The sequence below is a fragment of the Chrysemys picta genome, chromosome 10 (assembly GCF_011386835.1).
Source record: "Chrysemys picta bellii isolate R12L10 chromosome 10, ASM1138683v2, whole genome shotgun sequence".
NCBI classification, from domain to species: domain Eukaryota; kingdom Metazoa; phylum Chordata; order Testudines; family Emydidae; genus Chrysemys; species Chrysemys picta.
The window spans coordinates 53,317,938-53,331,903 of record NC_088800.1 but is presented as its reverse complement, the minus strand read 5'-3'; the positions used below and the strand labels follow the sequence as shown (position 1 = coordinate 53,331,903).

Genomic DNA, 13,966 nt, shown 5'->3' with positions numbered 1-13,966 from the left:
GTCCGTGAACCTAGACAAAGCCGAGCACGTGTTGTGTCCATACCAGCTCACTATGGCCTGCTGATTGGCAATACGCAACTGTAGGCCCCCTGTTGAATAGACCTTGCGGCCAAAGAGGTCCAACTTTTTCGCCTCTCTATTTTTAGGTGTAGCCCCCTGAAAACCCTGTCGTTCCCTCTGGTTGGCCGCATCCACCACTAGGGAGTCCGGCAGAGGGTGCGTATAAAGATATTCATAGCCCTTGGTTGGGACAAAATACCGCCTCTCTGTCTTTTTGGCTGTAGGAGCCAATGAGGCTGGGATTTGCCACAAGGTGCGGGTTGTGTCCGCAATGGTCTTTATGAGGGGTAGGGCTACCCTAGATGGGCCTGACGGGGTCAGGATATCAATTATGGGATCAATGTCCACCTCAATCTGTTCCGTCTGTATTGAGAGGCTCTGTGCCGCTCGAGTAAGGAGCTGTTGGAGGATTCTGTTATCCTCTAGAGCCGGTGCCGCAGAAGTTCCCGCTACTGCCTCGTCCGGAGATGAAGAGGAAAATGTCCCATGTAGCTGCCCTTCATCTACCACGTCTCCCTCTGTGAGGGCCTGCGGCACACAGTACTCAGGCTGCGGGGCCGGTGCGGGCTCAAGATGCGGGGTCGCCACCGAACGCCGAGGAGTGCTGGACGGTGCCTGCGCTGAAGGGAGCAAAGTCCCCGTCGGTGCCGTTGTTTGACCAGGGGGTGCCGTATCACATCGTGGCACACTCCTGTCAGACGGCGGTGGCGCCGACGTTGAGGAAACGGAAGCGGTCCGTGAGTGGGGCCCGGACGCCTGACCCACTGACTGATGATAGGCCCACGGCGTCCAGAACGGCCACTGTGGAGGCAGTTGCCACTCCTGTTGTTGATGCCACTGTGGTGGGTAGAGTTGGACACTCCTACGTGAGGATGATCGTCTGCTCCTCGATCTGTTAGAGCGATAGGAGTCTGCCTCTGAGTCAGAAGTCTCTGAATATGAGGACATCAGAGGAGCGGTACCCACTGTCGCCGGCGGGGGTGCTCGCTCCGGTGCCGCTAACGGGGCGCCGTGTGGAGAGTGCGGTGAGCGCATCCCCGGTTTGCCCTTAGAGTGATACTGGGGCCCGGCAGTAGCCGGGGGTTCTCTGCACCGGTGCGGCGATGCCGGCACCGGGAGGCTCAAGAGGTCTGATGCGGCCTCAAACGCCTCCGGCGTCGATGGGAGGCAGACCTCCTCCATCATATCCGGGGATCTGTGCCGTTCCGGACTCGACCTTGCCCTCTCCGGGGCGGGAGTCAACGGGATGGCTGGATGGGTCTGCGGCGCGGGTTGCCCCGTAACACTCGTGGACAGCGCCTGACCTTTAGAGTCCCGGTAGGGAGACTGTTCCCTCAGCGGCCTGTTCTTTTTAACCGGCACCGGCGATGGAGAGCGGTGTCTTGTAGAAGACGATTTTTTATGCACAGACTCTCTCCGGTGCCGGGGTTTTGGGGCCTTGGCCTCACGACTTATCTCCAGTGCCGGGGCACTGCACACCGAGGATGAAGTGCTGGGTGCCGGGTCGGAAGGCCCGGGATCCGATTGCGGCCGCAGTGCCGCCTCCATTAGGAGGACTTTAAGTCTCTGCTCTCTATCTTTGAGAGTCCTGGGGCGAAAAGCCCTGCAGATAGTGCACCTGTCCCTTTGATGGATCTCTCCGAGGCACCGCAAGCACGAAGAGTGCAGGTCACTTTTCAGTATAAATTTCCTGCAGTCCCGACAGAGTTTGAACCCTGGGGACCCGGACACGCCCCAGCGGGGAGACGAAAAGTTGGGGGTAAACCCCCAACTGATACCTAACTATCTAACACTAACAACTAACTAACTAATTAACTATTTACACGAACTATCGAACACTGCCACGATTGCTGAAGAGCAAGAGAAGTTCCAGCTAGCCGTCACCGGCAGTAAGAAGGAACTGAGGGGGTGGGGGGTCGGCTGGCCCTTAAATACAGCGCCATGAAGGCGCCATTCCAGGGGGCGCCAGAGCTGACCCTACGGACGCTGCTATGGTAAAATCTTCCGGCTGCCGTGTGCGCAGCGCGCACACACCTGCTTGGAATGGACATGAACAATCACTCGAAGAAGAATAGTATTTTTCAATTCATTTCATACAAGTGCGATCTCTTTATGGTCAAAGTGCAACTTACAAAGGTAGATTCTTTTTTTGTTACATAGCTGCACTCAGAAACAAAACAATGTAAAACTTTAGAGCCTACAAGTCCACTCAGTTCTTGTTCAGACAGTCTCTAAGACAAACAAGTTTGTTTACATTACAGGAGTTAATGCTGCTTGCTTCTTATTTACAGTGTCACCAGAAAGCGAGAACGGGCATTTGCATGGCACTTTTGTAGCCGGCATTGCAAGGTATTTACATGTTAGATATGCTAAACATTCGTATGCTCCTTCTTGCTTCAACCACCATTCCAGAGGACATGCTTCCATGCTGATGATGCTCATTTAAAAAAATCATGCATTAATGAAATTTGTGAATGAACTCCTTGGGGGAGAACTGTAGGTCTCCTCCTGCCTGTGTTATCCGCATTCTGCCATATGTTTCATGTTACAGCAGTCTCAGATGACCCAGCACATGTTGTTCGAACACTTTCACTACAGATTTGACAAAATGCAAAGTACCAACGTGAGATTTCTAAAAATAGCTACAGCACTTGACACAAGGTTTAAGAATCTGAAGTGCCTTCCAAAATCAGAGAGATGAGGTGTGGAGCAGGCTTTCAGAAGTTTTAAAAGAGCAACACTCCAATGTGGAAACTACAGAACCCAAACGACCAAAAAAGAAAACCCTTCTGCTGGTGGCATCTAACTCAGATGATGAAAATGTGCATGCATTGGTCCACACTGCTTTGGATCGTTGTCGAGCAGAACCCATCATCAGCATGGAAGCATGTTCTTTGGAAGGGTGGTTGAAGCATGAAGAGACATCTGAACCTTTAGCGCATCTGGCACGTAAATATCTTGCAACACCAGCTACAATAATGCCATGTAAATACCTGTTCTCACTTTCACGTGACATTGTAAACAAGAAGCGGGCAGCATGATCTCCCATAAATGTAAACAAACTTGTTTGTCTGAACGATTGGCTGAACAAGAGGTAGGACTGAGTGGACTTGTAGGCTCTAAAGTTTTACATTGTTTTGTTTTTGAGTGCAGTTATTTTTGTACATAAATCTACATTTGTGAGTTCAACTTTCATGACAAAGAAATTGCACTACAGTACTTGCATTGGGTGAATTAAAAATACAATTTTTTTTTTACAGTGCAAATATTTGTAATGAAAAAATAAATACAAAGTGAGAACTGTAGATTTGGGTGTCCTACAAATCTGATTAAGAAAATCTAGAAGGATCAAATCGTTTAACACACCTGCCTGCACTGAAAGGATCACTTGAACACCATATTCACCTTTAATTCATATTATTATTAGTTATTTGTATTACAATAGCACCTAGAGGCTCCAACTGAAATCAGGGCCTCATTGGGCTAGGTGTTGTATAGACATATACTAAAAGATAGGTCAGGTCCCAAAGAGCTTACAATCAGGTCATGTCTACACTTACAAGCTTACAGCGGCACAGCTGTACTGACACAGCTGTGCCATTGTAAGAGCGCTCATGTAGCCACATTATACCGACGGGAGTGAGCTCTCCCATCGACATAAAAAACCTGAGAGTCTCCTGCCAACACAGCCCTGTGCACATGAGCGCTTATGCCGACAAAACCTATGTCACTCGGTGTTTTTTCACACCCCTGAGCAACAAAAGTTTTGCCGACCATGGCCTAAAAGGACAAGACAAAGGGTAGATGGGGGGCAGGGGGAGGCACAGAGAGGTGAAGAAGACTTACCTACGGTCACCCAGCAGGTTAATGACAGAACCAGGAACAAAACCCAGCTGTCCTGAGTCCCAGTCCAGTGACCCATTGACTAGACCTTAGTATAACACTTCGCATTTTATTGCAATTTTCATCAGAGAACCACAAAGTGTTTTATGTGTTATTGTCTAAGCCTCCCAATAGCCCCAACAGGTAGGGAAGTATATTATACCTATTTTACAGACAGGTAAACTGAGGCAAGTGTCTGCTAAATTTGAATCCTCAACCCCAATTTGCTGGAATAGAGAATTAAGTTTTTGTCTCGTGGCTACTGCAAAGGTGGGACGAGGATCTCGAATGCTCAATTTTTCCTCAGCCTCTGTTTTTTTTAAGTTCTCGCTCAAGAATAACTCCAATACCTATCCATGCTGCTGCTCAGAGCTTTCCCAAGCAACAACATAAGAGTGAAACTGACATGAATCTTGGCAGTTTTAGTTCTACCTACAGGATTATAAGTAGCTGCAAATAAAACTGAAATAAAAGCTGTAAATAAAACATATAAAAATCCATATTTATGAGATGTGTGTTTTATCCACTCTTCTATATGGCTCAGAAACATGGACGACTTACGCCAAACATACCAAAAGTCTAAACAGCTTTCATATCAGATGCTTGCATAAAATTCTTTGAATAAGATGGCAAGACAGGGTCACAAATGTGGAAGTATTAAATCATGCTGGTATGTCATTCATGGGGATGTTGATTAGTAAGAAAAGACTCCGATGGCTTGGACATGTCAAGCAAATGCCAGATTACAGGATCCCGATGCTTTTCTCTGAAGTTTGTAAAGGGTCTAGAAAGAAAGGCAGACCGCTGCCCAGATTTCAGGATGCTTGCAAAAATTATTTAGTATCCTTTGAAATATCTGTGGATTGGGAAAAGTAGTACAGAATTCCACTCTGGTTGGCAGAACCAGCTTCTAGATGGAGCGAGGGGGACTGGATCAAGCTTTGTGATGACTAGTGTCAGAGGACGAAAGAATCTGCTGCTCAGATTCAGAGCACTGCTAGTGCATGGGTGTGCCCTACCTGTGGATGGGACTGTCATTGCACATCATACTCTGCAACCGTTAAAGAATTCATTGGTGCATACACCCTGCTGTGTAAAGAGCAACAGTGCCACTGAAATAAAACTGACCAGTATTTTGTTAATTTCATGGTATAAACAGCAGTAGAGTTGTCTGTGTGCAGACTTGGCAAGGCAACACTTACATTTGGTTCACCTTTGAAAGGTCATCTATACAGTTGTATGGGCTAGAATTTTTGTTTTGTAAAATGGTAGCTTAGATACTGCAAAACGTAATAGTTTCAGCTGGATAATAGTTTCACAGGAAAAGCTCCCCAAGGACTAGTGGTGAGTGAATTTTTCAAGCCTTACTGTAATTCTAGATATTCTTTAAGTAACAAAATATATGGTCTTTAAAGAATAAGGGACTCCAATTAAAAATCAGCTGCTGTGGTGCTGCTTTTATCCTACAGGAATTATAATGGTGCTGACCATTCAAATGAATGGGACATCAGGACATACAGTAGTCAGGAAGTCAAAATGCACTGGAGTTCTATAGGCCTTCACTGAACGTATACCAGACATTCTGCAGCTCTAATGGAGGTGACGAAAGCTACATTTTGTTTTCAATCCCTTTGAATATAATTTTAATGCTCAGACAAAGCAGCCTTTAAAAAATAAATCATTGTCACAGCCTTTACAAAAGAAAACAAAAAATACCGTGCAGTTTGGAGTACAAAATACATAAAACAATCTATGCGTATAACTACCACAAGAAAAATAATGACAAAAACAAGCAAATCCAGTGGAAAGTTAGTCAAGTCAGTTTGTATCAACAGAGGTCAGCTTTTAATTTGAAAAATATTTATTTTGCTATATTCAATGTCCAAGAGGCTAAAACTAGCCGTATGCTTATGTACCAGACTTTGGATTGAAGCAGCACTCCTTAGTTTGGATGGATCCCTCAGAATGTCAGAACTGGCCCAAATCATTAGTAACAAAACATGCGAGGGCTTTTCTAGTTCTATTTGGAAGTTTTCTTTGGGCTGTCACTGTAAAGCATCATGCCTTTAGGATATAAACTTATCCCTAATGGGGCACAGGCCATCTCTCACCTGACAGGATTTCTTAAGGACAACAAGTTTAATCTGTAAGACATCTGTGCAGAGCATAAACCTTGCATTTATATAAAATTGGCTAGTCCCAGCTAGAGCAATGAATCATTATGCCATCGGAAACGTATGGTCTCTACAGGATATAATAATTCACACCCTTCTGGAAACTGCACCTTTAAAGAGGCTTCCAATGAAGAGAGCTCTTGATGGGCCCAATGAGAGGGGGTTGCACTGGAACACTCACTCATCCCTGATTTTCACTTCACACATTCGTCACTCTACTCTTGGATATGTTAAGGGCCGAACCTTGAAGCTAAATGGACTTCTAAAAACTGTGATTTGGCCAAAACGATTAAATTATTCCCAATTTCAAAGCAACTGCCAAGTGCTCTTTTAAAATTCTCCCTAAAAATTGACAAACTCTTGACATTTTAGCTGTCTGAGTTGTATGGAGATGTGTGCAGACCAAAGCAGCTTAACCCTTTGAACTCAGTCACCAATGCATTAGCCAGGTGCCTTGTGAAATCTGTTTCCATAGCCAAGGGATTAGACAAATATACTGTGGGGAAATGAGGTGTGTAAAGATTTTGTTTTATTTTATTAACATTTCTGGAATACAAATGAGCTCTGTTTTGCATCATATTTTCATGGAAATTTAAGACACTTTGAAAAATGGTAGACATTTTTCTAGCTCCACTACAGCTCCTGAAAATATTTTTATCTTCCAGTGAAATGCTATTTTGTTATTCTTACACCAATTCTTCCCCTAGACTTTCTGGGCTACCAAGCACTCCGACTAGTATCACACAACCTCTATCAGAGGATGAGTCAGGCATTATTGTCTCTTTAACTGAGGAACATGATATATGAATGAGCATCTGCTGCTCTTCCTCCTATAGTCCTCATCTGAAGGATCTAAGCTGGTGCCATGCTTGGCAGCTGGAGGTGGTACAGTGGCCTTCCTGAAAGATGACGGAGTCGGAAACCCAGGCCTAGAGGAGGACGCTGAAACTGACCTGGTAGTTTGAGGGATACCCCACAATGCCCATAGGGCCAAAAGGGATAAACATAAGATGCTGGAAACCAAGGAGAAAGGTCTTTTTTTTACAGATCTGTGGGAATGATGGACAGATTCCACTGAAGAGTGTCAGCCAGGAGTAGGAGATGGCAAAAGCTTCCAGGGGAGGCCAGCACCAAGGTCGGTAACAGGGATGGTACTGAGGTCAGCACTGAGAGACTATCCTGTTGCAGGAGGGGAAAGTCTAGTACTGACAGGCAAAGTAGGTCCCTGGCTGCCATGGGTGCCTGAGGAATCAACAGTATTGTCAGGAGGAGTGCCATCATTATTGATGTCACACGTGCCAGTCGTCATTGGTACCACACATGGGCCACTGACATCAGAGATACAGATGATATGGACAGTACCAACTTCAACAGTACCAACAAGGTCCATTCTGGATTGAACAGTGCTGGAATTGAGTGCTGCAGTTCAGATGGTACTGAGGAGTCACACTCTGGGGCTCTCACTCTTACCTGGGTACTGGAGGGCTTATGAGAGCCCTTATCAACCAACATATGGTGGCAGGAGTCCCCATGAAAGGTTGAGGAGCCCTTCTTGGGTTTCAACATAGTTTTTCCTTTCAGAGAGCTAGAAAAGTTGGTGACCATGGAGGAAGGCCCTGGGGAAAGAGAACAATGCCTCTTCTCTCTGCAAGTCTTCAGGGCTCATTTCACTTTGTCAGAGTCCGTAGAGATAGAAGAAGCAGCCAGGACACTTCTCCCCACCTCCTTCTCCCACTTGCCTCCGGCTCCTCCTCACAGCTGCCCCACTCGTTCTTCTCTATTTGCTCCATGGCATAGATGGCTGGTGAAAATATTCTTTAGGGGTGGGGAGGGCTAAATAAAATGGTCATGTCCTGCTCTCAGGTGTGTGTAACAGGGTTCCTGTTTCTGTCTTGGCTCAGTGCAGGGGGGAGGCCCTGGAATCGCACTCAACTACCCATGAGCTCAAAGCTGACATTAAAGTGGATGTGACAGTATGTGGATGCATACTGATGAGTCTCAGAAAAGAGGCTACACCAGTACAAAAAACAACCTTGACAGATATGCAACTTCATGAAGTTCTACATTACATTAGGGGCGGCTGGCCTAAGCATCTGAAGGACACTAAAGAAGTCATAAGAGACTACTGTGCAGTGCATGGACAATTACGTGAGTCAAATGCCATGAATGGGCCAACCAGTCAGTGTGGTGGTCAGGCATTGGCAAGGAACTAACAGACCAACACAACACAAAGAACCTCTCATAACAACACCCTACCAGACAGACCTTGGAAGAGACTAGCTGCAAATTTAAGCATATTCACAGGACATCATTACCTGGTCATCATGGACTGTTTTTGCTCACTTCAGTATTCCAAAACAACGAGTGATGGACAACAGACTACAATTCATTGCAATGGAATTTAAGTCATTCTGAACAAAATATGATTTTGACCATATTACTAGCAAATCACATTACCTACAAGTGAATGGAGAGGCCAAGAATGCTGTACAGCCAACAAAATCCTACAGGAAGAAGAGCCACTCCTTGCTTTTCTGAGTTACATATCAACACCAATAGCAGCTACTGGATATATCCAGCACAACTCCCAGTGGGAAGATGACTCTGTTCTAATGTTCCAACTTTAAAAAAGCACCTATCTCCAAAGTGGCTAGTCATGAAGAGAGTAGCCAAATTGAATAAAAAGGCTAGAAGAGCTTATCAACACTTTTACAACAGACATCACTCAGTAAAAGAATTGCTGGGTCTAGAACCTGGTGACTCTGTTCCTTTCAAACTGGATGAAGAAAACAGATGGACAGCTCCAGCTGTTGTAAAGAAAAGGAATTTAGCGCCCAAATCATATGTGATCAAACGGACAGTGGAGAGTTCAACAGAAACCATCAGCATCTACAGTTTATTCCTCAGACAGAACAATCAACATATCAAACCCCACAGATGGCAGATGCAGAACAAGATGACGACTCAAGGATTCTGGACTGACCACAACCAGTTATTGCAACTAATATACAGCCTGATGACCAAGTTGTCATGCTTTGGGTGATGTAATTAGGAAACCAGTACAATTCAGAGAATCTTAGCAGACTGATAAATACTGAACCTCAAAGACAGCGTGATAATGTAAATATTGCAAATGGTAGGAATGTAGATCTTAAAGGGGGAGATCTAATGGAATGCTAAACTGTATTATGTTAGGTGGCACTGCATGTAAAATACCTTATTTAAATGAACCTGAGACATACCTGGCAGAGTATTAAAGAATCTTATGATGAACATATCTGATGTGTCTGTAGCCAGTCCACATCTGGTACAGGAACATGACAAAGTGTATGTACACACTGTTACTGATTTAAGTTCTCAAGCAGTTCTTTACAAAGCATTTCAGTTCACCTCTAAACACAAACTGGCAAACCGTTATTCTCTTGGGCTTATTACAAGTAATATGAACGAGAAGCTGGGTAACCCATCTGACCTTGCTCCACTCACACATGGAATCTACATCTGATATATTGATTGCAGCTGTTGGAATTGCTCATTCACACTGGTTTCTCTCTCTACATTTGCAGCATATGGTGAATCGGAGTTCCCTTTCTGCAGAGCATACTTACCCTCAACTCCACCTCTTTGCCAAGTAAATCATACAGAGATGCTCCTCTGGATGTGATTTCTGAAGCAAGCTGCCTGGCTGCCTTCAAATCAGCAATCTAGAAGAACAGCATAAAAAAAAATCAAACAATGGAAGAGTCTCTTTGCCATCACAGAAAAGTTGTGAAAGGTTTTGTCCCTTTTCAAATTAAAACCATATGTGTGACCAACATGGTGCCTGAATCTCTCCTAGGCTACATCTACACTACACACCACCGGCGGCAGCATGGAGGGTATGTGTAATTTTACACACTGCAGGGAAAAGCCAGCTGCGTCCAGACAGCAGTGTGTAGCTACACATCAATGAAATGCTCCAGCAAGGGAGAGACAACAGGGGAAAGCTTCAGCAACTCCCTGCTGCTGGAGTCCTTTCTTGTCACAGGGAGGGCTCCAGCAGCAGGGAGCCGGGGGAGCCTTCCCCCCGCTGGAGTCTTTCTTTGCTGAGGGGAAAGGCTCCAGCAGCAGGGACCTTTCCCTACTGCTCCCCCACTGCTGGAGCCTTTCCCTTTCATGGGGAAAGGCTCTAGCAGCAAGGAGCTGCTGAAGTCTTTCCTGGCTGCCAGAGTTTCTCCTTGTGGCAGGAGAAGGCTCCAGCAGCTGGGAACTGGCGAAGCCATTCGCACCTGCCAGAATCTTTCCCTGTGGCGGAAAGGGCTCCAGCAATGGGGAGCTGGCAGAGCCTTTCTCCACTGCCCTTCTGCTGCCTGTCTTTCCCTGTGACAAGTCTTTCCCTACGGTGGGGAAGGGCTCCAGCAGCAGGGAGACAGCAGGACACTACATGGCTAAAAACAGCAGTGTAGAGGCGGACGCATGGCTTGGGTGAGCAGGGAGCCATGTAGGATATGTACTCGCATAGATACCCACATCCTTCAGGCATATCTGCACCATTCTTGCCTAAGCTATGCCTCACCGGCTACACCTATTTATACATGTTCTGGGGCGATACAAGGGAATGTACACTACGTCCCACCGAAAGAAGCATGCAGTGCAGACGTCCCCTTAGAAAGCCTGATCTAAAGCCCACTGGAATCAACAGGAGTCTTTCCACTGATTTTAATAAGGTCTGGATTATGTCCAATCTGTATAAACTTCTGAAGTGAAATCTGGCCACATTGAAGCCAATGGCAAAATTTCCAAAGCTAATGGCAAAACTCCACAAAATTAGGATTTCTCCTCTGGCCTGGGCAATTGGGTAACTATTGCAAACCCACTGGAAACTGATCATTTTCACACAGATGACAGAGAGGTGTCCTAGGTTGGAAGAACAATTAAAGTAATGTATACTAATAATGTGTTATTTGGTTTCCCGTTTTCTCAAAGCACCGATGTAGTATTAATTTTGATGGTCTATATGGGCACATAGAGTCAAAGGTGTAAACATGACGCTCTCACTAACTGAACAGTTTAAACATGGTTCAGGGTTTGGTACATAGAGACCTCAGCCTGTATAAAGCAACAGAGGGTCCTGTGGCACCTTTAAGACTAACAGAAGCATTGCTTCTGTTAGTCTTAAAGGTGCCACAGGACCCTCTGTTGCTTTTTACAGATTCAGACTAACACGGCTACCCCTCTGATACTTGTCAGCCTGTATAGTATCACTGTTAAAAATATTGTAACCTTTTATTGAAGATACAGAGAAGAGAAAAGAGGTTAAAGCATTTAAAATGTAAATGTAATGCATTAAGTAAGGCTTTCATTTTAATAACATCCCTTGTTCCCTTTCCTTCTAGCTAGAGGGAGCTTTCACAAGGAACACCCCGCCCCAGCCCACCCCTCACTCCCATTTGACAGTGTTTTGTTGTTATTAAAGACGATAATAGTTCCTTTTTGGGGAAAAGAAAATGTTAAGATGAGCTTGAGTTCTTGTAGTTGAAGTCCAATCCCATTTCTAAAAGGCATAAGACAAACACACACACAATGAAAGAGAACAGCAAAGACAGAAAATGCACTTTCCTTCTCTGGTGTTGACTTTCACTTGCAATCTCACTGCTGGAAAAAAAACAGACACAGCACACGGTTTTATCAGCCGCTCCAAGACCTGGCTCAGGTGATTGAGGGCACTACTTTTATCTGCCTTTTTAGTACCAGACTCACAACAATGCTGCAAAAGATGCAGTCTTGGCTGGCTAAGCCAGACCCTTATTAAACAGTAGGCAAAAGGAGAGAGAGAGGAAAGAAAAGAAATAAGGGTGGGAAGGAGATAAAGACTCACATCTCAGGTGGTATTTGGGATTTAGCCAAAGTCGGTGGAAGTGGCTACATCATCTGGGTCCCTCTCTCTGACCCAGTCTGCTCAGGACATCTTTCAGGATCAGGCCAACAAAGGCCCAACAGTGTTATGGTAGATCCTGAGGTGCCAGGAGATGGGAGGTGACAGCCATGATGGTAAAGCTCACAAGGCACCAAGAGATGGGAGGTGAAAGCTCACTGTAGCCACTGTTGGCAGACAGCTTCTTCTTGATTCCCCCCGCCCCAAAGTCTTTTCTTTTAGAGACCCCAAAAGGGAGTGACAGGTGGAATAGCCCATCCTCTCATCGTTTTGTCCACCTATTAGGCCTAATTTGCAACACACCAATCTGGGTTAATTGATTTCCAATCCCATGCTTCTCTTGCTTACCAGGCCTGATTTTAATAGTCCTTGAGTTATATTAATAGGTCTTTTTTGGACTAATTCAGTCTCTCTCACTTGTTTACCTTTTCCCATCAACATTTGTTGTTATAGGCTATCATGACATTTTATAAACTTTCACTCACTTTTCAAGTCTGGGCCTACAAATTTGCTCTATTATTACAATACTAACACAGGAAGCACACAACAGGCTACTCCAAGATAGGGAGAAGTTTCTTAAAGAAAATTCTATAATATCACCTGACATTAATGTAGCATAATTTTAAAAGAATAGTATTATTCCTTCATCATAAACAAATACATTGATAGGACTTCTCCTATTCAGAGAGTATCTGTGTTCTGTTTTTCCTTGGTATTTGTTGAGCAATTTCTATTTTAAATGCTTCTATAGGTCCTGATGCACTGCCCAATAAATTCAAGGGAAAGACTCCGATTGACTTCAACAGGCACTGGTTCAGGCCCATATTGCAGTGAGTACTCCCCATGCTTCTCCAACACAATTATGCCAAATCACTTCAATTCTGCCCTGCCACGCTCCCTACTATTCCAGTCCTGCTCCAAAGCAGAGATGACCAGTTCTGTACTAAACTTCAATACCATTATGAGCCACGTTTTTCTTGGGATTAGATAGGGACCAAATGTGTCACAGCAGGTAAATTTAGGAAGGGAGAGTTTGAAAAGAATGTACTAATGCATACATTCTGTGCGTAGGCTTATGAGGCAAATAGATTTGGTTTCCATGACTACAAAAAAAAAAAATATCTTATTTTCCTTACTTTTGAGCCAAGGTCAAACTTGAATTTGCTGCTTTCTTCCTCGGACACTGAGGTGGTCTCCATTCCTTTGGTTTTCATGGCATTGTAAAGCACAGAAGTTATTTTTAACAGCTCCTTCACTGCATAGCCGTCTGCTTGGTAAAGCTTCTTTGTGTTGAGCTTTATATGAGCTTTCGTAGCCTGTTAGAATAAGACACAAAGAAATATTTCAGTCCATTATAGATAATAGATTGTCAATTCCCTAGTCAAACATTTTCCTCAAAGTATTTATTTTGGCATCATCATGCTTGTCTATACATAATTGAAACTTTCAGCTCAGGAACATAGGATTTTTCAAACAAGAATGACATACATACACTTTGTGAGAGTCATAACATTTCTGGACACTTATAAAAATGAAAAAGCTCAAATCATCCACTAATTCTCTCAGGGTGAAAGTCACCCCTGTGCAGAGGGCCAGCAAAAATCCTATGTACCACTTACATCTCCTGTAAACTTAACTGGGACTTAAGTGCATAGGCCTGGTGCTGACCCTCTGCATGGAGATGAATTTCAGCCTCAGTGAATTACTGTAATTAGATCAATTACCCTAATAAACTATCTCCTCTTCCAACAGGTTTTTTTTCAGATTGATAGTTTCTCTCTTAAATTTATTAATATCAAAAGAGGGAATAATTTGTGTCCCTTTCTCCTCTATCCCCCTACATGCACAGATATGCATACAGACAGGTATGGAAATAAACTACAAGATTCAAATAATAGATTTATATATCTTTGATCTTGTGACAGACCCAGACCAG

At 44.4% G+C, this 13,966-nt stretch overlaps 1 protein-coding gene across 9 annotated transcripts in view; it reads right to left on the bottom strand.

The window, feature by feature from the left end:
* Positions 1–13,966, bottom strand: part of CLUAP1 (clusterin associated protein 1) — a 202,050-nt gene that overhangs the window by 167,825 nt on the left and 20,259 nt on the right. For all 9 annotated transcript variants that reach the window (XM_065559819.1, XM_042854122.2, XM_065559822.1 and 6 more), the window contains 2 exons: positions 13,167–13,346; positions 9,725–9,820 (listed from right to left, as the gene is read on the bottom strand). In XM_065559819.1, the coding sequence (XP_065415891.1) occupies positions 9,725–9,820; positions 13,167–13,346 (276 nt within the window). The remainder of the gene's footprint in view (positions 1–9,724; positions 9,821–13,166; positions 13,347–13,966) is intronic.